At 43.5% G+C, this 24,134-nt stretch overlaps 2 protein-coding genes across 5 annotated transcripts in view; both read left to right on the plus strand.

Moving 5' to 3' along the window:
- RANBP3L (RAN binding protein 3 like) overlaps positions 1 to 9,529 on the plus strand; it is a 38,019-nt gene extending 28,490 nt beyond the window's left edge. The window contains exons 15-16 of one of the 4 annotated variants that reach the window (XM_075079896.1): positions 3,966 to 4,039; positions 9,290 to 9,529. In XM_075079896.1, the coding sequence (XP_074935997.1) occupies positions 3,966 to 4,009 (44 nt within the window). In that variant the 3' untranslated portion in view covers positions 4,010 to 4,039; positions 9,290 to 9,529. The other 3 variants (XM_075079895.1, XM_075079894.1, XM_075079897.1) reach the window with 3 other exon arrangements.
- Positions 9,530 to 16,021: 6,492 nt separating this feature from the next.
- Positions 16,022 to 24,134, plus strand: part of NADK2 (NAD kinase 2, mitochondrial) — a 34,150-nt gene continuing 26,037 nt past the window's right edge. The window contains 2 exon segments of the mRNA XM_075079595.1: positions 16,022 to 16,113; positions 16,115 to 16,538. Coding sequence (XP_074935696.1) covers positions 16,037 to 16,113; positions 16,115 to 16,538 — 501 coding nt within the window. The 5' untranslated portion in view covers positions 16,022 to 16,036.

A 24,134-nucleotide genomic window follows, 5' to 3' on the forward strand; every position in this document is an offset into this window, starting at 1 on the left:
GTGGGCAAGAAGGCCAACAGTGTCCCAGGGTACATTAAAAGGAGTGTGGCCAGCAGGTCGAGGGAGGTTATCCTCCCTCTCTACTCTGCCCTAATGAGGCCACATCTGCAGTACTGTGTCCAGTCCTGGCCTCCCCGGTTCAAGAAGGACAGGGAACTGCTTGAGCAAGTCCAGCGGAGAGCTACAGAGATGATCAGGGGACTGGAGCATCTGCCTTATGAGGAAAGGCTGAGAGACATGGGTTTGTTGAGCCTGGGGAAGAGAAGACTGAGGGGGGATCTCATCAATACTTATCGATATCTAAAGGGTGGGTGTCAGGACGATGGGACTAGACTTTTTTCAGTAGTGCCCAATGAGAGGACAAGGGGCAATGGGCACAAGATGGAACACAGGAAGTTCCACTTCAATATGAGAAAATAACTTCTTTACTTATTTTTATTGATGTAACTCAGTTTCAGCGATTACCTCTCCGTAAGACTACTATAAATGTTAAGAAGTTTAAGTTCTCAGTGACTGTTTCATTACAAGGAATGGAATTAGAAAGTGTACCTGCATTTTATTTTGTTCTGTTCTACCTGTTTTGTCTCAAAAAAACCTGATAGTTCCTTTTTTTTTTTTTAATATAGGCAATTTCCTTCTTGTTTAACTGAAGTAACACACTTCCCTAGATAATGCTATATATTTCATGAGACTATAAATGACATGTAAAAACAGATGAGAATTACCTTTAGTTCTAGAGACTGTAGAAGACAACAGATATGGTCATAAGTGAAGTGTTACAAACATAAAGTGATTCTATATGTTTGCAAGACATCTTTGTAACAAGTTTTTACACAGAATCCTTCACTATAACATCCACAGGAGGTTAGTGCCATATAAGGACAGTGTATAAGGTAGTAGAGATATTTCTACCATTTTACAAATTCAGTATAGACTTTTATTCCAATATTTTTTTAATTTTTTATTTTATTGCTTTACTTTCAAGTAGATATATTTTTATGGACTTTATGAAATTAATAAGTTGCTGTACCTGATATTTTTATCAGATCATATTTCACCAGTTACTGCTTGGCTATTTTTACCAACAAATTGCTTTGTAAATCTAAGTGGAGAGAAACACAACAATTAATCTTTAAACAGATTTTTAGAGTGGATGGGATCAATAACTCTCTAGGAAGTATTTATCTTTTCCACTGACTACGAAGTGAACTGAGGATTAATTTAGACTAGACAGCAAACCTCTAGGCTGACCAAAGACAAGCAAATCTCTTCTTCTGTTTCTTTCATTGCTAATTAATTTCTCTATGTTTGCCTCCAGTTGTCTTTTTAATATGTAGCTAAGGAAAGGTAGCAGATTTCTATATTACACATTTGAAAAATTTTCTCGCTAGACAATTTAACAAATGAAACAGTGAAAAATGCTGATATGGTAATGTGTGAATGATTGGACCAAGAGTGCTCCCTTCTGAGGGACATGCTGCTGGCCTCAGGCAGTTGCATGATGGTCCCCTTTCGTTCTTCCTCTCCTTGGACTTCTAAACCTTACATTATTTGCTGTGTGGTAGATCTGCTTCAAGAAACAGACCAGAGAGTTCCTTAGTCAGGCATATAGTAAGCCTAGTAAGGGAGCATGGCCTCCAGGTAGGTGACGAACTGTACCTGAACCCTGCGGATAAAGAGGACCTAGGACCCTACAGGTCTGTGTCCGGGGCGTGTTCTGCAACGAGTAACTTCATGTTGAACTGTTGCCACTACCTCCTCCTGCTTTGCTAATAGACCTCAACCATCGATTTGGGGCTTTCCTGTGTGTTGGCAGACTAGTGTCAGGTATCTGCAAAGTCTTCTGACTCCTGTTTTTTAACTACAGGCAGTTACAAATTCAGCATGTGGGAGTACTGAGTTGCACTAATAATATGCATAAACTCCATATATAATTATTGGATAGACAGTTCTCTAATGTAGACACTGTACAACTCTTGCAGGGTGCCCACCTCTTTCCACTGGTGGCACGAACAAACAAGGTACCTATGTCAGTCTCAAAAAATCATCCTGCCAGAACATGGATCTGTTAGACCCCCAACACCTAAGCTTGCCAGTGGTAGCAGGTGATCTGAAGTCACTACTTAGATCCATAAGTGACCAAGATGCCTCTGAAAATGTTACTCCTTGCTTCTGATACTTCTAAGATATTTTTGCAAGTTTTCTTCATAGCCATAAGGATATTCTGCCCTTCCTCCAAAAGAATGCATTTTGTTTACATTAAGAAACAGGTGCTGTTTCCAGCATGGTCATCAGAAATAGCAGAAGGTCCTTAAAGTGTTGTAACCCCATTAGTATTTAGAAAGAACTGTTATTCCTCAAAGGCACAAGGCATTTCTTTCACAGGGGAGTATGGAATGTCAGTCACAGTAGTAGAATAGCATGGGGCTATAGTTAGGATGACTCCTATGATTTCCATCCTTTTCCCTTTTCTGATTTTGTAGGAATTTGTTTATTTTTGTCCCTGAGGGGGAACAGAGAAGCTGGAAAAGTACATGTGAGGGACAAGGATGACAGTGTCACTAGACGAATAAATGTTTTATGCATTATTTCTTATACTGCACCTCAACAATAACTCTCTTAAATCTTCTCCTAACTTCATCCTGATTGAGGGATCCTCTCTTTTGATCGAGCTCTCCTCCCTTGCCTGGCATGGAATTTTCTTTTAGAAGCCATTAGGGTAAATTCAAAGGTGCTGGAGTCTAGGGCTAGGAAAGTCCCAAGAAGCCTCTCCATATGTAGCCATAGACCTTAAGAGAAAACCATAGTGTGTGAAGACACAGTGTATCCCATATGGGTCCACCAGGAATTGCATGGATTTTGGAGGCTACTGGTGTTGAGAGCCAGACAGTGTCATATCACAGAAGGGCAACCTCTGATTTATTTTAGATACATTTTCTAGTCCACTATACACATACCTCCCATGTTGGCCTCATTAGAACTCTGGAATCTCCTGGTGTTCATCAAGATATAAAACGTTATGAGATCTTTTTCTATTTTTAAGTAAAATACTTTCAAAGTTCTTAAGGGAAATACTGTTCAGCAACACCATAGGAACTCTTGAAAAACTGCTTTGTTTGACATTTCTTGTCAATTTAATTTAAATTCTTACCAATTGTTAAGGACTCCAAATCATAAATCTAACACACACACACACCCACACACCTGATAGTAATTAAAATTGAGGAAAATTAAAGATTATCTTCTTTGTTGGAGTCCAAGTTTCTGTATTCTTTCCAGTAGATATTAGTACCATCTAAAGCAGAGGTGAAAAGACAACTCTCTGATTGGCTTTAAATGCTAACATATCAGGAAAGAGATGGGGGAAAATCAGATTTAATGAAACCAGAAATAATCAGGCCTTTCATTTCACCTGTAAGAGGTTTAAAACTTTTGGTAAGTATTTAGCAGTGGCCAGATGGTAGCAGCAATTTTTAAGCAGATACTGAGATAGTGATATTGATGAGTCTGGCATTAGTCAGCTATATCTACTTTCTGCAGATGAGTCGAAGTCATAGAGATTACGTACAAAAAGCACCCCTGGGTACTTTACCATGACCAATGAGTTATTTGAAGATATGTTAGAGTTCTCACAGTTTACTGAGCATCTGTTGTAAAGCGTTAAGACAGTCTTCCCCACATAGTGAGCTAATTTGCATCCCAGACACATTGTCCTATCTAAGACATCGGAATCCTTAGTGCTTATGTGCTTGTCTTTATTGACATGGGGGGCCACAGGCTTCATTCGCTATTCACATGCTCAAATATTTGTGAATAACCCTGTGTTATCTAGTTAGATATTTACCTAAACCAGGAACTGATCATACCCAAACTTTAACCTACTGCTTTGGTATTATGCAATGCTGGGTTGTTTCAAAATATGAATATACTCAAATAAGAAAGAATTTTTTAAAATTCTTTTTCAGATCATTCTAGATGGAACCGCAAGCAGTCCGTAGTCTGCTCATGACACCTACCAGAGGTTACAACAGCACAGCTAGTAACTCATCTTCCCAAAATGTCTAAGCTGATGCATCAGTCCCTGGAGGGGGGAAATCAGATGAATTTCACTTTATAACTTTTAAGCAAGGATTAATTTTAGGGACACCTTAAGTTTAATATGTTGAGACATAAGATATACTTTTGAGGATTCTAGTTGGCCTGCTTTGCACTAAGATGGGAATGACACAATGGCTTCCAATATTCAAGAAGTGTTACAAAGGCTTCAGGTTTTAGAATTAAATATATTTAGATGCATTTCAAAATAAAGGAATTTTATAGGGAATAAATGTTTTTTCATCATATTGATGGATAAAACCACATAACCATGAGCTAATAATAAACATGAAGAGATATTTCTTACTTTTCATCTATTATTTAAAAGCTACATTTGGAAAGATTTAAATCGGGTTTCACTGAAAACATTCATTTAAAATGGTGTGGAAACATTCAGCATCCTGTTTGTAAGTACATACAAGTGGAACTGGGAGTGGCAATTTAGCATGACCAAGGCCTGTAGAAACCAGCCTTCATAACAATGTGGGTTTTTTGTTTGTTTTGAAGAGACCTGGAGTTGTATACTGACTGATTGTAGAATTTTGTTAAAGGGCAAAGAACCACAAACTGCCTTTATAGCCATAAGCACCAGGAGAATTCACCATTGCCAGCCAGTTCTAGGGGGTGTAGGAGCTTTTAAGATCTAAAAGTGTATCTGCTTGCATTCATGAAAACCTTTTCAGTTGCACAAAACAAGCACTTACACTGTTAATTGTCCATTTGATATATGCAAATAAGTGGGTATCTGCATAAAAATTTGTATTAAATATGAGATTACTTCTGCCTTAACTGTAGCTATCCCCAAACAGCATCATTCCATGAAATAGATGAATGTTATTCATCCTAATGTGTGCAATAGTCCCAACAGTGCCAAGGACCCAGTCACTCTGTAAAAGTGATTCCACAAACTGCTGCCTTCTACGGAACCATTCTCATGAAGAATTAGAAAAATCAGTTCTCTTTAATGCCACCTGTGAATTAAGACTTACCAGATCATTCATAAAGCCTGTGCACAGTACAGACACCATTTATGCTCTGTGTTTTCTATTCATTCTGTCAAAAGATAAAGAAAATGTGTCTGTAATGGTTCTGCTGCAGTTCTCTGCTTCCTTGTATATTGTTGTTTACCAAATATTATTTCTTTGTCAACCTCAGAGCTGAAACATGTTCTGAAACATCTGAAATAATTTTATTTAAGGTACTTGTAACAATTTCTCAGTCTTAAAAGCTGCATCACACCTGAAGAGTCAAATTACAATTTTGCTTTCCAGTCTGAACATAACGTATGAAGTTGGAAGAATAGCAGCTTCTTCCTGAGTTCTCAGTGTACCTGTCAAGATTAGCATCCAGATGAAGCTGAATTAGCATCTGGATTACACCAAGTCCTAAATAGCCTGCCAAAATTAGCACTTGTCTGACATTGATTTAGCATCTGGATGACAGTGAGTTTAAGTGGGACTCAATTTTTGCCTTTAGGAAAAGGGGAGTGCTTCACAACAGAGCAGATGTGTCAAACAGTGGGGCACTGGTCTTCTCTTTGACTTTTCAGTCTGCCGATAACAAAAATGTTCTTTCCACCACCAGCTGTACATTGTGTTCTTTTCTATCAGCCTCACTCCTGACCACAACAATATTTGCATCACTGACCTTCATATTTCATTGCTGCAACACATACTCAGGAACAAAGCTCCATGTTATAAAAACTTCAGTGGTAAAACACAGCAGCCCTGTCTATTTAGCAACAGGTCATGGTGATAACTTTGCCCTGGAGTTCAGCTGGCTATGCGCTGAATGCAGAGTTTGATTTCAAAGTCTTTCCTGATAATCAAAGCCTTCCGTGAAATAGGATTTAAGCACCTGAGTGTCACAATATCCCTCTAAATGCTGCTACAGCTGTAAAATCCTTGGCAAATGAAGGAGCACTCCACAGCAGGCACAACAGAACTTCTGCAGACACAAACTTAAACTTGGTCACTTGCTCCCACAGCATGAGGAACAAGACTTACGGAAGCTCACAAATAAGCCATCTCTCTTTTACGTATACACACAAGTGTATACACAAACACACATGCTTATGCGCATGCACTCTTAAACCATGAAGCAATGTCTCCTAAAAGCTGAGGAGGAAGAGAGATGTTCAACTATTTTGTAGAGTTTGGATACTGTGGTAACAGAGGACGTATAAATACATGCACGTGCAGACATATTTATGATATCAATTCTTACTCTTGAGATTGTAATCCTTTATTTATTCTATTTAGTCCCATTGCACTAAAATTCATTGTTTCTCAAGACTGAAGGGATGCTAATACATAATATATTAACTTGGTTTTAAAAATGTAAAGTTTGTCATTTTATGACAGCCAGAGCAACAATTTATATGACTGAACAATAAACAATTTCCTTACAGCTTTAATTTTCTTCTAACTAGTTGTCTTATTTTGTGTCCCAGTTAGAACTTCCTACAGACAGTTCCTTCCATGCTGCAGAATTTCAAGCCTCCTTTCCTAAGGAAACAAGATTTAAACAGTTGCGTACTCCGTCCATCTATCTGTCAGGCCCACTTCGAGCCCACTGCTAGTTTTCAGAAAAACTGGACAGGAGGTAGAAAGCTCAAAGACAATTTAAGTTCTTCATGAAAACTGGCAGTTGTTGAGTGACAGAGCTCTGAGGAAGTTATCCTCTGAGGAAGAAGTTTTAGGGTAAGCTTGGTATTTCCTGTGACGTTTGTGGAGTTGAGTGGCACATTCCAAGCTGCAGCATTAGCTGGGAGGGAGGAGGAAGGAGAACAATAGAAGGGTGGATACCTGGGATTACTGAGGCCTGAGGAGGGATCTAAGGATGTGACCCAATTCCATATGAAACTAGACATCAGTAATTTTGCTTTTTGTGGAGCAACCTGTTCTTCTATGTTTTTCAGATGACTTTTATTTATTTTTTAATATATTTATTTATTTATTTGTAACAAATCCCAGTGATTAATTTAGATATACAAGGGATGCAGAGCTGGAAACTCTTGCGTATTAGAGCAGTAATAATTTTCAAAAGGAGGGAAAACTAACAATTCCTAATATAAGGATTCATATGCAGATATCTGCTGCTGAGGTTCTGAGTTCCTGGCAAAATCTGCCTGGATGGGATAGTTTAAATGGCTTATTTTGTGTTCTGGAGGCGTTTTTATCTCTTCCTAAATCTTGTTACTCAGGCTTTTATGCCATGATCTTTAGTGACTTCTGAATTAGTTTTGGCAAACCTTATGACATTAGCAGTTTGGTAATGTCTCTGTTGAATGAATACAGGGAAAACCTTCAGCACACTTGATATTGCTTTCAATGCTACTGACAGCCTGTACAACATGCCCAGGGAGGGAAGAGCATCCTCTTTTCCCTAGCTGGGCTTTAGAGGACCCACCACTGGGGCACACTGGCAGAGACATAGAAAAAGCATACATCGCCTGTTCTACAGCAGTTGTCTGTCTAAAAAGTGGAGTTCAGATGCCTAAGTAATCTTTCACAAACACTATGAAGTTATGCGTACAAAACGATGTGTCTGCAGCTGTTTGAGCACATTCAAATTGCTTCTAAAATGTTGAAGTCAGTCGTGTTAGTCCACTTCAGGGATGGTGTAGTGTGCTTTGCATAAACAAAGACTGAGAAGAAAAGTAGAAGAGTAAATTTCTGTTAATTAAAACATATTCTAACAAAAGTGTGGACATGGAAGCTTGCCCCTTCTCAGTTTCAATAATTTGCATTCATAAGAATAACTGCATTTCTTTTGGTTTTTCTGAAGCATCCTCCTCTATTTTGTAATTTATGAAGCAAATTATATGACTCAACTATTTAATCTTTAATGAGGGCACATATGTTGCAATAAAAATGCAAGCACACATTGATAGACTCTGGGATCAGAAATTCGATCAGACTACACCTGCTAGGGTGTTTGTCTGCCTGCCTTGTAAGATTCTGACTTGTTGCACAAGTGACATGTTCTCTAAGCATTAGTCTGGAGTTTTCTCTGAATAATCAGGATTAACAGCTGTGGTCAGCTGGGCTCAAAATCTGAGGACTTTGTTTTGTGAAACGTCACCCTGATGGTCTGTTTACCCCCTCCTCTGCCAATGTAACTAACACTGATAGCATTATTTTCAATGGGAAGATAACACTATCGTTTTCAGGTATCAGTAGTACTCAGGGGCATATAAAGAAAGTCTAGGGAATGTAAATGACTGGATTAGTTAATTATATAACTGGTCATTAATTAAATGATCACAAGAAGGCATTACTCAGACTTCAATAAGAAGTAGAAATGAACAGCTGTCCTAGATTTAACTGCATTAGAAGTAATATATACGTTCTTTGGTATGAAAAGAAGCTACATTTGGAGACCTTCTTAAGTAAAACTTCTGGGACAGTCATGCACTGCCAGTTTTGCAGTTGGTGTTAACGACTCAGGAATAATTTAGTGTTTACACAGAAATTTTTCCAGTTACATTGATCTGTAACACAGAATACATTATTTTATTACATAGTCTGCTGTATAACTTGAAGAATGTAGAGCTAAGGATGCCTAGTTTTCTGCAGATTTGTGTATTGAAATTTACCTCATGTATTTGTAACTCCTTGGTGTCTAAAACGGGCATTAGTCTGAAGCGTTTTCCTTGCTGCAGGCATTGCTGAGGTGTCCGTTTCTGTAAGGAATTTTTAAGTACTCTGTGCCCAAAACAAAGCTGGTTGTGGTCAGCCAAGGGCTTAAAAAGTTATTACAGTGGGAATTCACCCCTGCTCCATACTTGTATCCTGTAAGAATACCAGGCTAAAATGCCCATCCTTATTAATTTAATTCTGTATGAACGAATCTGTCTCCTAATGCACTGAGTATATTGTGCTGAAGTCATTGAAGATGGGGCATGAAGACATGTCATATGTCACAAACTGAGAATATATTTCAAAATATGTAAAGTGTCATTTGACAGATACTTTCATCTTGTACTTGTGTACCAGGTGTATGTTCAAATCAAAAGGTGTAGCTGGGGGGGGGAAGGTTAAGTAGTGTCTGTTGAATGTTTTGTAAGTAGGCCCATTTACAAAGTAAGATGCAAACTGTAAGTAACATTCCAGAAACTCTACTTTTTGTGTTATGGAAAGTTTAAACTGTTTTAGACAATGGTGTGTCAGACAACCTGTGTTCCCTTCAGCTACTCTGTCAGAGACTTTCTTCTGGGAACCCTGGAGGAATCACTTCATGCTCCACGCCTCAGCTCTGCTTCCAGAACATCAAGATCTACTTCAAGATCAAGATCAAGATTCTACTGTTTTGAATTTAATTTTTAAATATATATTTCATATTTTATGCTTGCTGTGGGCATTAATTCAAAAGACTGTAACATGATAATTGCATGGCCTCAGAGTAAAACACTGCTCCGTATTCAAGCTTGCCTTAGTGTTTGAGGTTGGTCTGTTTTCCAAAGATCAAAACAGTTCAATATAAACAGATAATATGTGAAGCACGGAATCATAGAGGTGCAGCTCAATGGTCAAATAAGTTATAAAACAGATACCGTTAAGAGCTGAGCTGTAAATTTTCAAAACCTCTCATATCCTTTTGGTCTCCAGGATCTCATACTATCTACTGCTTTGTACAATCCAAAAGTTAATGGTTACACAGAATGAGGCATTTTCTGGCTAGCAAGGGAATTAGTTATGTTTAATTACTCTCCTGGTAACCTGGTTTCTGGTAGTTTCCTTCAAGGCTAAGCTAATCAGTAGATAGACCTCCTACCCATCAGTAAAGACTGGATGGAGCTTTTGTATTGTTATACAAGATTAGGGAGGGATAGATCACAGAATCACAGAATGGTAGGGGTTGGAAGGGACCTCTGGAGATCATCTTGTCCAACCCCCTGCTTGAGCAGGCACACCCAGAGCAGGGGGCACAGGACAGCGACCAGGTGGGTTTTGAACATTTCCAGAGAAGGGGACTCCACAACCTCTCTGGGCAGCCTGTTCCACTGCTCTGGCACCCTCACAGGAAAGATTTCCTCATATGCAGGTGGAACTTCCTGTGTTCCATCTTGTGCCCATTGCCCCTTGTCCTCTCATTGGGCACTACTGAAAAAAGTCTAGTCCCATCATCCTGACACCCACCCTTTAGATATCGATAAGTATTGATGAGATCCCCCCTCAGTCTTCTCTTCCCCAGGCTCAACAAACCCATGTCTCTCAGCCTTTCCTCATAAGGGAGATGCTCCAGTCCCCTGATCATCTCTGTAGCTCTCCGCTGGACTTGCTCAAGCAGTTCCCTGTCCTTCTTGAACCGGGGAGGCCAGGACTGGACACAGTACTGCAGATGTGGCCTCATTAGGGCAGAGTAGAGAGGGAGGATAACCTCCCTCGACCTGCTGGCCACACTCCTTTTAATGTACCCTGGGACACTGTTGGCCTTCTTGCCCACAAGGGCATGTTGCTGGCTCATGGTCACCTTGCCGTTCACCAGCACTCCCAGGTCCTTCTCAACAGAGACACTTTCCAGTAGTAGTTCAGCCCCCAGCCTGTACTGGTGTGTGTGGTTGTTCCCCCCCACGTGCAGGACCTTGCGCCTGGTTTTGATGAATTTAATGAGGTTCCCCTCGGCAGAGCTCTCCAGCCTGTCGAGGTCTCTTTGAATGGCAACACAGCCTTCTGGCATATCAGAATGCCTTTAGCTACTCTCCTTTCCTAAGATTGTATTAGCAAAGCATGGTAGAAGTGTGCTGCACTAACAGGTAAAAGCTGCTGCTTCAATCTTTCCCCACAGTGAGAGGCCATTCTCCCAGGGAAAGAACAGGCAGAAGGTGAGTAATGAGAAAAATGTCTGTAAATGAAGTGTTCAGTGCAGAAGTACCATCTGTGAAAGTCAATACCTGAAAAGGCAGTTATTAATGATGTAAAAACCCTATAGTATTTCTAGCTAGCTTGCTGTGCTGGTTTTGGCTGAGAAAGGGGTTAATTCTCCTCACTGTGGGGGTCAGCTACCTTTCCAGCTTCCTGCGTGCTCCGCCGGGACAGTCTTTTCGGCGCCCAAACAGGGACTCAAGGGTTGGAGATAACAACAGCTCCTGGTCACAGCAACATAGTGTCCTTTTTGCAGTTGGTGTTAAAGATTGGTGTTGGTTTGTTTAGTCTGCTGTGTTCTGCTGTGATGAGTAACATTTTGCCTACAGGATTTGTTATACAAACACTAGTTTTCAGCTTTATCTGGTATTTGGGGTTTTTGCTGAAACCTACTGTACTTTGGATACTACCTTGTTGAGGGGATTAGCAATTATACCTCCTCCTCGGAGAGATCTTATATGGAGGAAATACAGAATAGTACCTTTGCAACTTTGTTCTATGATGTCTCTGCCTCTATTACAACAACCTTTTTGTATCTTGAACATCCTTGGGTGGTTAAGGTGCACTTATTGTTAGTTTTTGGGCATGTTGTTTTGGTTTTGACTAAGCAACTTAAGAATATCACCCAGAAATCTGCCCCAAGGCTTGATAGTTACGAGTGGCAGGGCATGTGGGATAGCATGGGCAAATACCTAGGGCAGTGGGCACCCCCAGTGTTTGGAGTTTCACCCCCGAACAAGTGCAGAATCCTGAAAAACTAGTGGAATATTTGGAGAAAGTATGTTGTTACGCTGGGAACTCCAGGGAGACACAGAGAACTGCAACATGCTGGGGCCTGGCCCATGTGTACCGAGCCCTGCTCAACAGTATTCAGTGCCCCCAGGGGGAAGAGAAGGTCTCTGGATTGAAATGCAAAGTGACTGGCACTGTAGTCACTCCAGCCCTGAGGACAGGCACTGCAGCCACTCAAACCCCCACAACAAGTACCGGACCTAGCTCAGAGAATCAAACCGTACCAGTATCAGTTGCCCCCATACACAAGACGAAATATTGGAAATGGATGTCAACTCATCTAGAATGGGATGATGAAAAAGCAGGGCCATCGCAGGGAGAGGAGGAAGAAGTCATAATGAAATAGAGACCACCCGATCCCTGTCCTTGAGCGAGTTGCGAGATATGCGAAAAGATTTCAGCCGTCATTCAGGTGAGCACATTGTCACCTGCCTGCCCCAATGCTGGGATAACGGGGCCAGTAGCCTGGAACTAGAGGGAAAAGAAGCCAAACAACTGGGCTCCCTTTCTGGGGAAGGGGGCGTTGACAAAGCAATTGGGAAAAAAACCACAAGCCCTCAGCCTCTGGAGGCGACTCCTGTCTGGAGTGAAGGAAAGGTATCCCTTTAAAGAAGATGTTACATATCGCCCAGGAAAATGGACAACTATGGAGAAAGGCATCCAGTATCTAAGGGAATTAGCTGTGTTTGAGGTGATTTATGGTGACCTGGACGACCAACGGTCATCCAAAGATCCAGATGAAGCCGAGTGCACACGACCCATGTGGTGGAAGTTTGTACGGAGTGCACCATCTTCACATGCAAACTCATTGGCAGTGATGTCCTGGAAAGATGACGAGACACCAACGGTGGTGGAGGTGATTGACAGACTCTGGGATTACGACACAAATATCTCTTCCTCGCTCGTCTCTGCTGTTGAGAAACTGTCCCGAGAGGTCCAGCAACTCAAAGAAGATATATCCCACTCCCCACCTCGACAGAGTAGTGTCTCAGCTGTCAGGACTAAGCGTCCTTTGGCTCAAAGGAGGGGATACACACCACAGGCCACCCTATGGTTCTACCTGCGTGACCACGGAGAGGACATGAGGAGGTGGGATGGCAAGCCTACCTCGACCCTACAGGCACGAGTGCATGAACTGCAAGGAAGAACAGTCACTCAGGGAGGCTTTTCCAGGAAAGCTGCTGCTCCAGTTTCCAGTGAGCAAGTCCCCAGACAGAGGAGTAGAAGCGCAGATTTTATTTCTAAGTGTAATAGAGGGACTCCTGATTCACATTTACAGGAAGTGAGTTGTGACTGCCATGATCAGGACTAGAGGGGCCCTGCCTCCAGCTAGGTGGAGGAAAGGGATAACCGGGCTTACTGGACTGTGTGGATCCGATGGCCTGGCACGTCCGACCCACAGGAGTATAAAGCTTTAGTAGACACCGGCACACAGTGCACCTTAATGCCATCAAACTATACAGGGGCAGAACCCATCAGCATTGCTGGAGTGACAGGGGGATCCCAAGAGCTAACTGTATTGGAGGCCAAAGTGAGCCTAACTGGGAATGAGTGGCAAAAGCACCCCATTGTGACTGGCCCAGAGGCTCCGTGCATCCTTGGCATAGACTACCTCAGTAGAGGGTATTTCAAGGACCCAAAAGGGTACAGGTGGGCTTCTGGTGTAGCTGCCTTGGAGACGGAGGAAACTAAACATCTGTCTACCTTGCCCGGCCTCTTGAAGGACCCTTCTGTTGTGGGGTTGCTGAAGGTCAAAGAACAACAGGTGCCGATCACCACCACAACAGTGCACCGGCGGCAATATCGCACCAACAGAGACTCTCTGATCCCCATCCATGAACTCATTCACCAACTGAGGAGCCAAGGAGTCATCAGCAAGACCCACTCACCCTTTAACAGTCCCATATGGCCAGTGTGGAAGTCTGATGGAGAGTGGAGGCTAACAGTAGACTATCGTGGCCTGAATGAAGTCACTCCACCATTGAGTGCTGCCGTGCCAGACATGCTAGAACTTCAATACGAACTGGAGTCCAAGGCAGCCAAGTGGTATGCCACCATTGACATTGCTAATGCATTCTTCTCAATCCCTCTGGCAGCAGAGTGCAGGCCACAGTTTGCTTTGACATGGAGGGGCGTCCAGTACACCTGGAATCGACTGCCCCAGGGGTGGAAACACAGTCCTACCATTTGCCATGGACTGATTCAGACTGTACTGGAACAGGGAGAAGCTCCAGAACACCTTCAATACATTGATGACATCATCGTGTGGGGCAACACAGCAGCAGAAATTTTTGAGAAAGGAAAGAAAATAGTCCAAATCCTTCTAACAGCTGGTTTTGCCGTAAAACAAAGTAAGGTGAAGGGACCCACACAAGAGATCCAGTTCTTAGGAAGCAAATGGCAAGATGGAGGTCATCAGATTCCAATGGATGTGATCAACAAAATAGCAGCCATGTCTCCACCAACTAGCAAAAAGGAAACACAAGCTTTCTTGGGCATTGTGGGTTTTTGGAGAATGCATATTCCAAATTACAGTCTGATCGTAAGCCCTCTCTATCAAGTGACCCGGAAAAAGAATGATTTCAAATGGGGCCCTGAGCAACGACAAGCCTTTGAACAGATTAAACGAGAAATAGTTCATGCAGTAGCTCTTGGGCCAGTCCGGGCAGGACAAGATGTAAAAAATGTGCTCTACACTGCAGCCGGGGAGAATGGCCCTGCCTGGAGCCTCTGGCAGAAAGTACCAGGGGAGACCCGAGGTCGACCCCTGGGGTTTTGGAGTCGTGGATACAGAGGGTCCGAAGCCCACTACACTCCAACTGAAAAAGAGATATTGGCAGCATATGAAGGGTTTCGAGCTGCTTCAGAAGTGGTTGGTACTGAAGCACAGCTCCTCCTGGCACCCCGACTGCCGGTGCTGGGATGGATGTTCAAAGGAAACGTCCCCTCTACGCACCATGCAACTGATGCTACATGGAGTAAATGGGTTGCACTGATCACCCAGCGGGCTCGAGTAGGGAACCCCAGTCGCCCAGGAATCTTGGAAGTGATCATGGACTGGCCAGAAGGCAAAGATTTTGGAATATCACCAGAGGAGGAGGTGACACGTGCTGAAGAAGCCCCACTCTATAACAAACTGTCAGAAGATGAAAAGCAGTATGTCCTGTTCACTGATGGGTCCTGTCGCCTTATGGGAAAGCACCGGAGATGGAAGGCTGCTGTATGGACTCCTACACGACAAGTAGCAGAAACTGCTGAAGGAAAAGGTGAATCGAGCCAGTTTGCAGAGGTAAAGGCCATCCAGCTGGCCTTAGACATTGGTGAACAGGAAAAGTGGCCAGTGCTTTATCTATTTATATATTTAATTCTAATTATTAAACTGTTCTTATCCCAACCCACGAGCGTTACCCTTCTGATTCTCTCCCCCATCTACCGGTGGGGGAGTGAGCGAGTGACTGTGTGGGGCTGAGCTGCCGGCTAAACCACGACACTTGCTTACAATATTAAAAAGTAACTCGGGATCAATTATTTATTTTTTTTTCTCCTGGACTTGCAAAACGCAGGCTCACATGCACTCACAGTGCTGCACTCATATGTACTCACAGGTCTTTCCCCAGGCCTGCTGCTTTCACCATGTTGCCTTTTTCTGTGCTTCCCAACATTGTGATAAACATAATAAAGGCTAAATAGCCATGAATAAGAGATGGACTTCTCAAACTACATGCTTCTCATCTGATGCTCACAAGATGCAGTATTTAGTCCTTTTAAAACAAATAACCTGTTGTGTTTTTTTTCAAAGTCCTTCTCCTGAGTGAAGTTTAACAAGGAAGCCAGCCTGCTTCCCGCCAGGCGCCTCACCGAGGCGCCCCTCAGTGTTTCCACCGCCTGCTCAGTACCAGCGGCCATCAGTTCACACAGAGGAAGCGACCGGTTTTATGTCACGCCCCGACAGCACGGGGGTACACACAGCCGCGCGCGCGCACACGACGGCGGGGAAGCCGGCAGACCCGCCCCCTCACGGCGCCCCGCGCGCCTCCTGCAATGCCCGGCCCGGGGGCAGGAGCGCGCCGTACGCATGCGCAACTCTCGCACCCAAGGCGCGAGGCTGGGGTTGGGGGGGGGGAAGTGCTCGCCACGCGCTGTCCCCGCCTTACCTTCCTCCGGGCCGGCGCGGTTGGTGGAGAAGGGACCCCCCGTGGGGCGGGTCTCCAGCGTCGCGCTTTTGCATTGGTGGAGGCGGTGCCAGCGCGCGGGGCGGGGCGCGGCGGCGCGGCCGTGCCATGTGTGCCGAGCGGTGCCCGGGCGCGGAGGCCGCCTCACAGCGGGGGCAGCCGCCGCCGCACCGCGCCGCACCCTCCTGCTCCCACCCCCGCTCCGCGGGGGAAGCCAGCCCGGGCCATGTCCTCCGCGCGGGGATTCCTCTACGGCTACTTCTGCCTTGGCGGCCGGGCGGCCGCCCGCCGCTCCCCGCCTCTCTGCCAGCGCCCGGCGGGGGCTTCCTTATACGCCCTGCCGGGACTGCCGCTGCTCGGCGGCTTCCGTCGGCGACTCCTCGCCCTCCGCGGGCTGAGCCCTGCCGCCCGCTGCGCGGCTGCAGGGCGGGGGAGGATGGCGGGGCCCGGGCCGTTGGCGCCGCGGCGGTGGGGCTGCGGCGGGCTGGGGGCGGCGGGCGGCGGGTTCCGGCCGTCGCGCGTGGCGGTGGTGGTGAAGACGACGCGCTACGAGTTCGAGCAGCAGCGGTACCGCTACGCCGGGCTCTCCGAGGAGGACCTCAAGCAGCTGGTGAGCGGCGGGAGGGGGTGGCGGTCCCGGCCTCCCCGGGGCCGGGCGCGAGGGAGGCTCTGAGGGGCTGCCCGGCGTCCGGAGGGGCCCCGCCGGGCCCGGGCGCCCGGAGCGGGCCTGCCGCTCCCCCTCGCCCCGCTGGGCCGGGGCGCGGCCGCCTGTCCCGTTCCGCCGGGCCCGGCGCGGAGCTGCGGGCGGCGCCGCCCGCGCGGCTGGCGGGGACACGGGGCGAGCAGCGCCGCTCAGCCGCCCGCCCTTCGTCTCTTGCAATTTACCGGGGATTTGCTTAGTAAGCGTGTCGGGCTTGTCCTCGGAGTAGTTCCAGCAGCCTTCAGCAAGCTCCAGGTATTTACTTGCAGCGTATAACATGGAGACTATATTTAGAGAGGTGCACGCGGAGGAAAGCACTGTGTTGTGAGAATCTGCTGTGAGACCTAGAGGGGACTTTACTTCCACCTGCTCCTTTGCTCCATATTCTTGCCTACTTCCTCACTTCATCATTAAGGTACTTCTAACTCCATTTCCAGCTGAGCAGCCAAATCTCTCATTCACATCCATCTGCCTTGTTACTTTTTCTTTGGTTTTTAAGAAACATTCAGTACAAAAACAGGTGGCTGTTCCCTTAAGGAAGGTATGCTAAGGAAAGCAGATATCTGTAAGAGTTGATACGAGCACCCAGTGCCTGGTGTCTTTATCTCCACCAAGCTCAGTGGCCCCATCCTGTCCTCCATGTAGCCTGTGACTGTCTGCTTCCAGTGCTCATCTGTCACCTATGGGCTAAGGCATTGTACCTGCTGGAGTTACTTAAGTTGCTGGCAGTCTGTGCGGACCAGGTCATGAGCTCGCATTTATTGCCTTTATTCTGAAGAAGACCATTAACTTGGGTCTGTCTAGTCTTTGGTCTTTTTCAGCTAGAAATATTTTAGACCTCTGCTCATTTGCAACGTTTGGATTAAGCTTGCAAACGTGTTTAACTTATGTAGCAGGTACAAGCGCTATGGTTGCGTAGCTTTGCTTTGTAAAGTTCTAGGATAAAAAGTACAGTATCTAAAGCAAGGTAGTTCTTACATTTTTTCTGCATACTTCTGCTTGTCATCCACCTCCTATGGAATTCCTCTCCAAACATTTTTACATATTTTGTAAAGAGCGCTAGTCAAATTTTATATGGCACCTAGTTTATTGTGAAACGTCAGCCTGTGTTCTTACTTTCACCTACATGTAGGTTCCTTTTGCTGTGATGTCCCCCTGCTTCCTTTCACATGGTGGCTATGCAAAAGCAATGTCTCTTGCAGCTCCTCTCTAAAACTGCTTTTCTGTCTGCGTTTAAGTTTCTCTTGAAGAATTTCTTACTGATAACTACAGAAAATCAGGTTGTCCTCAGTGCACAGCTAAAACCAAGAAAAACAAAATAGCGTGTTTGGCCACCTTTCCCTAACTGCTTCTGTAAAGGCAGGACTGGGACTGTGAATCGGTAAGGAGCAGTGTCGTTAGTGTTGCGCATCCCTAAAGGTGCTCTCAACTGGATGCAGTGATAGCTGTAGTTTCTTGTCTCACAAGAATGCATGGTTGGTAACCTGTATCAGTCTGAAGATGCATTTGAAAAACAGATAACCGTGAACGCATGGTCTGATTGTAGTAGTTTGAGAAACACCTTAGAGTTTGTCCTTTTGGAGAAACTTACAGGTATAAAGTAATTCTCCATATTTGGGAGAATTCTAGGATTTTCATTCTAGGACTGGTGCTTTTTTTTTATTTTAGCTTTCCCCTGAAAATACCTTCATGTGAAGAATTGCAGCAGTAAAACTCATAGTGTCGCCCAGTAGATAAAGCCTAACTTGACTATGTGTGCAGCAATATTAAGTTAGGCTCTTGCCGTATGGGTGGGAATACAGAGGTCTGTGCAAGAACACAGTGGAAAGCTCTTCCAGAATTATACTTTTTCGACAGGAAATAAGAGTGAAGGAATTCTCCTTGCTGTCTGTTTCTCAGATTTTTTAGCTGACCTGTAAAAATGTTTGTATTTACGTTCTGCTGTGACTCTGGTCTCAGAAGTTTTACTCAAAGTTTCTGAGCAAATGACAATCTCAGTAAATATGTTGGGTGAAGGTTTAGGGACCCTTAGTCTGTCATGGACAGAGATCACCTCTTAGCAGAGTGATTGCTGCGAAGTGTCCTTCCCCCTCTGTGCTGTATGCTTTGTGAGCAGCTTGGGAACAGGATGCATTTTGCTTCCTGATGTTAGCTGCGTTCCATGCTCACTGTGTCCCTGCCCCTCCTGGGGAGATTTCAGAAGCTGGTCCAAAGGCTGCTTGTCTCGAAGAAATGAGGCCAGATGCTGTCCTGGGATGTGCAACGGGTCCCTACTGCTGCTACCCAGGGCAAAGTTCAGCTTATCCTCAAGGCTGTGAACTGGCATGGGACCTCAGTCACACTGAACAGCTGCAGAGAGGGCAGGGTGGGAGTCAAGGCTCCTGCTGTTTGGGCAGTGGCAAAGAGTGAAAGCAAAAGTGCACAGGAAGGTTTGGCTTGCCTGATGCTGTAAACTAATGGCTAGCCCAGATGGGGGATTATGTTACATTGCGGGGGCTCCCTCTCGGACGACCCTGGAGCTGGCTTGTGGTGTGGCAGTGCTGTGGTGTGAGGGAGCCCCTACCAGCGGAGGAGCACAGTGCTGTTGTCTTCTGTCAGATCTTCAGACACCCAGACTCTGGCTATCTAAAATGCAGAAGTTAATTTCAAAGCGGCGTTGGAGGCTTAGATTTGAGAATCTGTACCTGGGCTTGTTTGCCAACTGGTTGTGGGCAGAAAAGATGTCTGCAAGTTCCTAGAAGATAACTGATTTATCTTCTTGGAAGCTTCAGATTTTAGCACAGCACCAAATAATGGTCATTGTGGGCTGAATCAGTTGTGCCTGACCACTGAGCCAGACCTGAACTTAGCTGTTGCAGTCAGTGTGTTTATGTGTTATGGCAGAAAATGCAGTAAGGCACTTAACTCAGAAGTGACACTGCATTTGTGCCTTTGGGCACACATCCTAATTAGATGGGATTTGTTCTATCTTTAAGGAGGCTAAAGATGAATCATTGCAATACATCAATAGATATTAAAATACCAGATCATAGCATGTATCTTATATATGATATACTGTATAAGTAAAGTATACTCCAAGAGGCAGAATCTGTCAGTATCGAAGCTAGGCTGGCTGACACTTCTCATAGGTGATAGAGGCCCTGAGCTGTTGTGGCCTAAATACTTCTATGGCCTTTCTTTTGGACACACCAAGTGATATGTACTAAAAAACACTATGAAATGTTGCGAAGTCAGAGCTGCTGGGTCACGATTCCCAGATTCTTCTCTGTGCAAATAGGGATGGGGGAGGTGAAGAAGCAGTCCAGGCAGCAGAAGAGCTGAACAGATTGGGGAGAGGTAGAGAGCAAGGGCAAACACCCGAGAGACTCTTCAGTAGGTCTGTGCAAGATTAAATTTGTCATTGCAACTCTGCATACATGTTACGCATGCTTGCTCCAGGTGATTGTTTTTACATATCTTGTGGCAGATGCTCTTACATACGTAGAAGTGAGTCTTTTAAATCTGTTTATAACTGTACCTAAACACATATGACTATCAGTATTCTACTTCAGAACTATTCTGAAAAGTGTAATTAAGCACTCTGAATGCTATTGTACGGGGTGGTTTTCAGAGTCTTTAGCTGAGCAGGGAGATTTAGAAAATTATAAAAATGAGAGATTTCTCTTCCAATACCAGGAAAGCAAAACATCACAAAATGACCTAGCACTTTTAAAAAAGTGTTGTATCATTAAATTCTGTACATATAAGAAATAATTTTTTTTGGCTTCGTGAGATTTAAAGAGGCTGTTGGATTTCTAACACTTGCAGTTACCAGCTTTAAGTTAAGTAAAAATACTAGTCGTTTTCCTAAGTGCCTACAAACAGATTTCTTTCCAGAAATGACAACAATTTGAATTTCTTGTGACCTGGTTATTGGGATTGGCATCTCAGAATGTCTGGTTACAAAAATGAATGATCCAGTCAGCTAATACTGAAGGCTACTGTATGTCCTGACTGTTTATTTCACTCTCAGCAAACCCCTGCAGAGCAAGTGTTGCTGTTGTCCTTATGTAAACTAAGAGAACTTCGCATCCCAATAATAGGGAAAGCCAATTTCCTGAGTCCTGTTTTTTTGTGGGGTATTTTTGTTTGTTTGATGTTTGTTTGATAGGGAGATGCAGCTGCCAACCTCTCACTGCTGGAGGGTGTCTAGAAGACCGACAGTTTTGCTGTCCAGACACTTCATATGCAGTTTTAATTACATTTGAAAATGTCTTGTCAGATGAAAAGGTATGTTTGTTTTGTTCTTAATTGGAGTAAAATGATTCAGTGTGGACCACAGCTGACACTCTGTTGTGGCTGGTTTATGTGTCTTTATTTGGAGCATCAACTCTTATTAATCTGCACTTTAAAAAGTTTTAATGTTTCTTAGAAAATTCTCTCTTTGGGGAAATGTACTGTTATGCTTGTTACTTGATAGGTGGTTGATTTTTTTTTTTTATTTTCAAAAAAAAAATCTTTACCTTTTACATTAAATGGTGAAAGATACATTTTTAGTATCACTTTTGAATTACCTTTCCTAAGTACTAGTCTTTCCTGTTTGTGAACGTCATGTCATCACCCCAAGGTAGGCTTTTAGAAACTAGCCAGGTATTTTGCTCTTAGATTTCTGTTTTAACAAACTGTACTTAAATCCAGATACCTATGATCCAATAGAATTCTATTTAGAAACTGTTACTCAAATATTTTCAAAACACTAGAATTTTTACAGATGCAAGGAAGGTGGCAGAAGGAAGAAGAAATATGCAAACTTCAAAGGTCAGCTGAATAGTAATTTAAAAATGAAATCAGATAATTCAGCAGAGTCTTTTTTCTTCAAAAATTGTGTTCAGATTTTTTCCTGGAAAAGAAGTAGTAAGTAGTAGGGTATTTACACCTGTGTTCTCTTGTGGATCCAAATGTACAGTGGTATATTTGAAGGCAGTACCTTTAAACAGAAACTTATTTAATGAATGAGTGAAGTTTTTAATTGTTCTGTTGAATTCAGACTACCCATCTCTTATTTTGTGTTGTGAATTATTACAGTAGATGCTCTTCTAGGGAGCACAGAGTGTTGAAAAACTGGTAGCATTGTACGTAGCTCTACCTTACCCTGAAAAGCGGGGGAGGGGAAATCATCTCTGTCTACTGAATTTGAAGCTTAAAGAATTCAACACACAGGTTAGAGTTCACCAAGATAATATAAAGCTAATGACACTTTTTTCCAGAAAAAAAAATTTTTGAGCTAGTCCATTGGAAACTGAGATGGGTGTAAATGTTTTTCAGTTTACACAACCACAGTGTGCATTTGTTTATTTTTTACTTCAAAATTTTATTGCTTGCATCGATGTTAAGTAACTTCAGTTGCATTTGCTTTATTAATAAGTTTCCGTCTAGGTTGTCATTTTTTCATAAGAGGAGTCTGGAAAATGATGGAAACAAATAAATGGGATGTAGTAATTCCTTTTTCCATAGCATTTGTTTTTTCCAGCATGCCATTCAAATATTACTCGGTCAAATATAGCAAGTAGATGCAAAAGTACAGTGTTTCAGTGTACCTATATTCAACCTCATGGACTATCTCACCAAGCATCTGATACTTCATACAGCTGAAAAAGGCAGCTTTTTGTAAGTGACTTTAATATTGGTTTTAAGTACTTAGCTAGTTGTGTGTATGACATTATGTTGGTGTCCTGCTGAACTGATGAGAAGCTAATGATTGAATTGCCTGGATTACATTGGGTTTCTAGAAACCTGTTAGTGCAGAAAGTAAACTGGTCTGTTTATAGTTAACACAACAATTTGCTCTGCATTAGCCTTTGAATTACAAACCACTATGTGTATTCTTCATTTGTGGTTAATATGACAATAATACTTTAATGTGGTAGGTGAAGAATTAGAAAGCAGTTTATGGCATTTTTTACTTTTGTTCATGCATGGATCAAACTCTTGCCCCAAAGCAGCATATCTGTAAAGCTTCAGGAACATAGTTGCCAGTTTCATGTACCAAGTGAAAAAATTATTGAAGTCAGCGAGGGCAGACGTAATGGCATGCAAAACGTTACAGTATACAAAACACTTCGTAATTTCTCCATAGCAGGTATAAAGGCAGCTCTGACTCTACAATGAAAGTGGTGGGTCTAAGTTGCTGAAGAAAACAGGGAGGAAAATAGAAGGAAAAAAATTTCCTGGCTAAAGCAGCCCACTGGGCTTCTACAGCATGAGGGGTGACATTGCAACTCATGGAAACCTAGCAAATGGCTAGGAACAATATTAGGAACAATTCTGAGCAATTGACAGCTGATTAGTACATTAATCAACAGTAGTCATGCAAGAGTGCTGGTCAGGTAGGACCAGCCCACTACCTTTCTTTTATGGTAGGTACTGACCTACTGCATCGGTTAACCTACCACATATTTTTATAAACAAGCAGGTAATGACCTGTATAATATCTAATAACCCAGACTGGGAAGAGAGGAGGAGCTGGGCTTAATGCCTGTGGCTTGCAACTCAGCAGTAGTTTGTAACTGAAGACTTGATTCGTGTTTAAAGCTTTATAGAGAACCTAAACCTGAGTCTAAGTAATGCTGATTCTCCATAGGACTTTGTTTTGGGAAGCTGCATGATTTCTCTGCTAATTCAGCTAAGGCAAATGCTTGTTATTAAAGCCATCCCTTAATCAGTGCATCGAGTTTGTGGATTGCATTTTTTAAATTATTAGATTATCTGAAACCAATGCATTTTAAAACCACTCAAGACCTGCAGTTGCTCAGTGAAACTGGTTCTCAGATTCAGAGAGGCCTTTAGAACACTCCTGCTAATCTGACTAGTCTGAATGAGCTGGACTGCAGGTCTCTGAAAGAGCTGGGTGTCCCAAAAAGGGTTAATCCCCTAGTACCACAAGCATGAGTCTGCTGAAATGTGGCCTGTTGTTAGCAAAAGGTTGAGGCAGAGACTTATCAAAGTATTGTTTCAATGAACCTGGAATTTTTCAATAAAGACTTAAATTTGACTATTTTTTCCAAATGTGGTGAACCTACTGTCTAATTTTTTTTCTCTCTAGCAAAGCCATGTAAGATCAGACTTGATGCGTTTAGTGTTTCTAGCGCAGAAGGAAGTAGAACATATTTCACCTTTGAAGAAGTTTGAGAAGTCTAAGTCAAGCAACTTCTTTGAAAGCAGGGTGACAGAACCATAGAATGGTTTCGGCTGGAAGGGACTGTAAAGATCATCTAGTTCCAACCCCCCTGCCATGGGCAGGGGCATCTTCCACTCGACCAGGTTGTCTTACCACTCTTACAGTAAATAATTTATTCCTAATATCTGATCTAAATCTACTGTCTTTTGGCTTGAAGCTATTACCCTTTGTCCTATCAATACAGTCCTGATAAGAGTCCCTCCCCGTCTTTAAGTACTTAAGTACTGGAAGGCTGCAATAAGGTCTCCCCACAGCCTTCTCTGCTCATAGCTGAACAACCCCAACTCCCT

This window comes from Phalacrocorax aristotelis, chromosome Z (genome assembly GCF_949628215.1).
Source record: "Phalacrocorax aristotelis chromosome Z, bGulAri2.1, whole genome shotgun sequence".
In the NCBI taxonomy this organism is placed as follows: domain Eukaryota; kingdom Metazoa; phylum Chordata; class Aves; order Suliformes; family Phalacrocoracidae; genus Phalacrocorax; species Phalacrocorax aristotelis.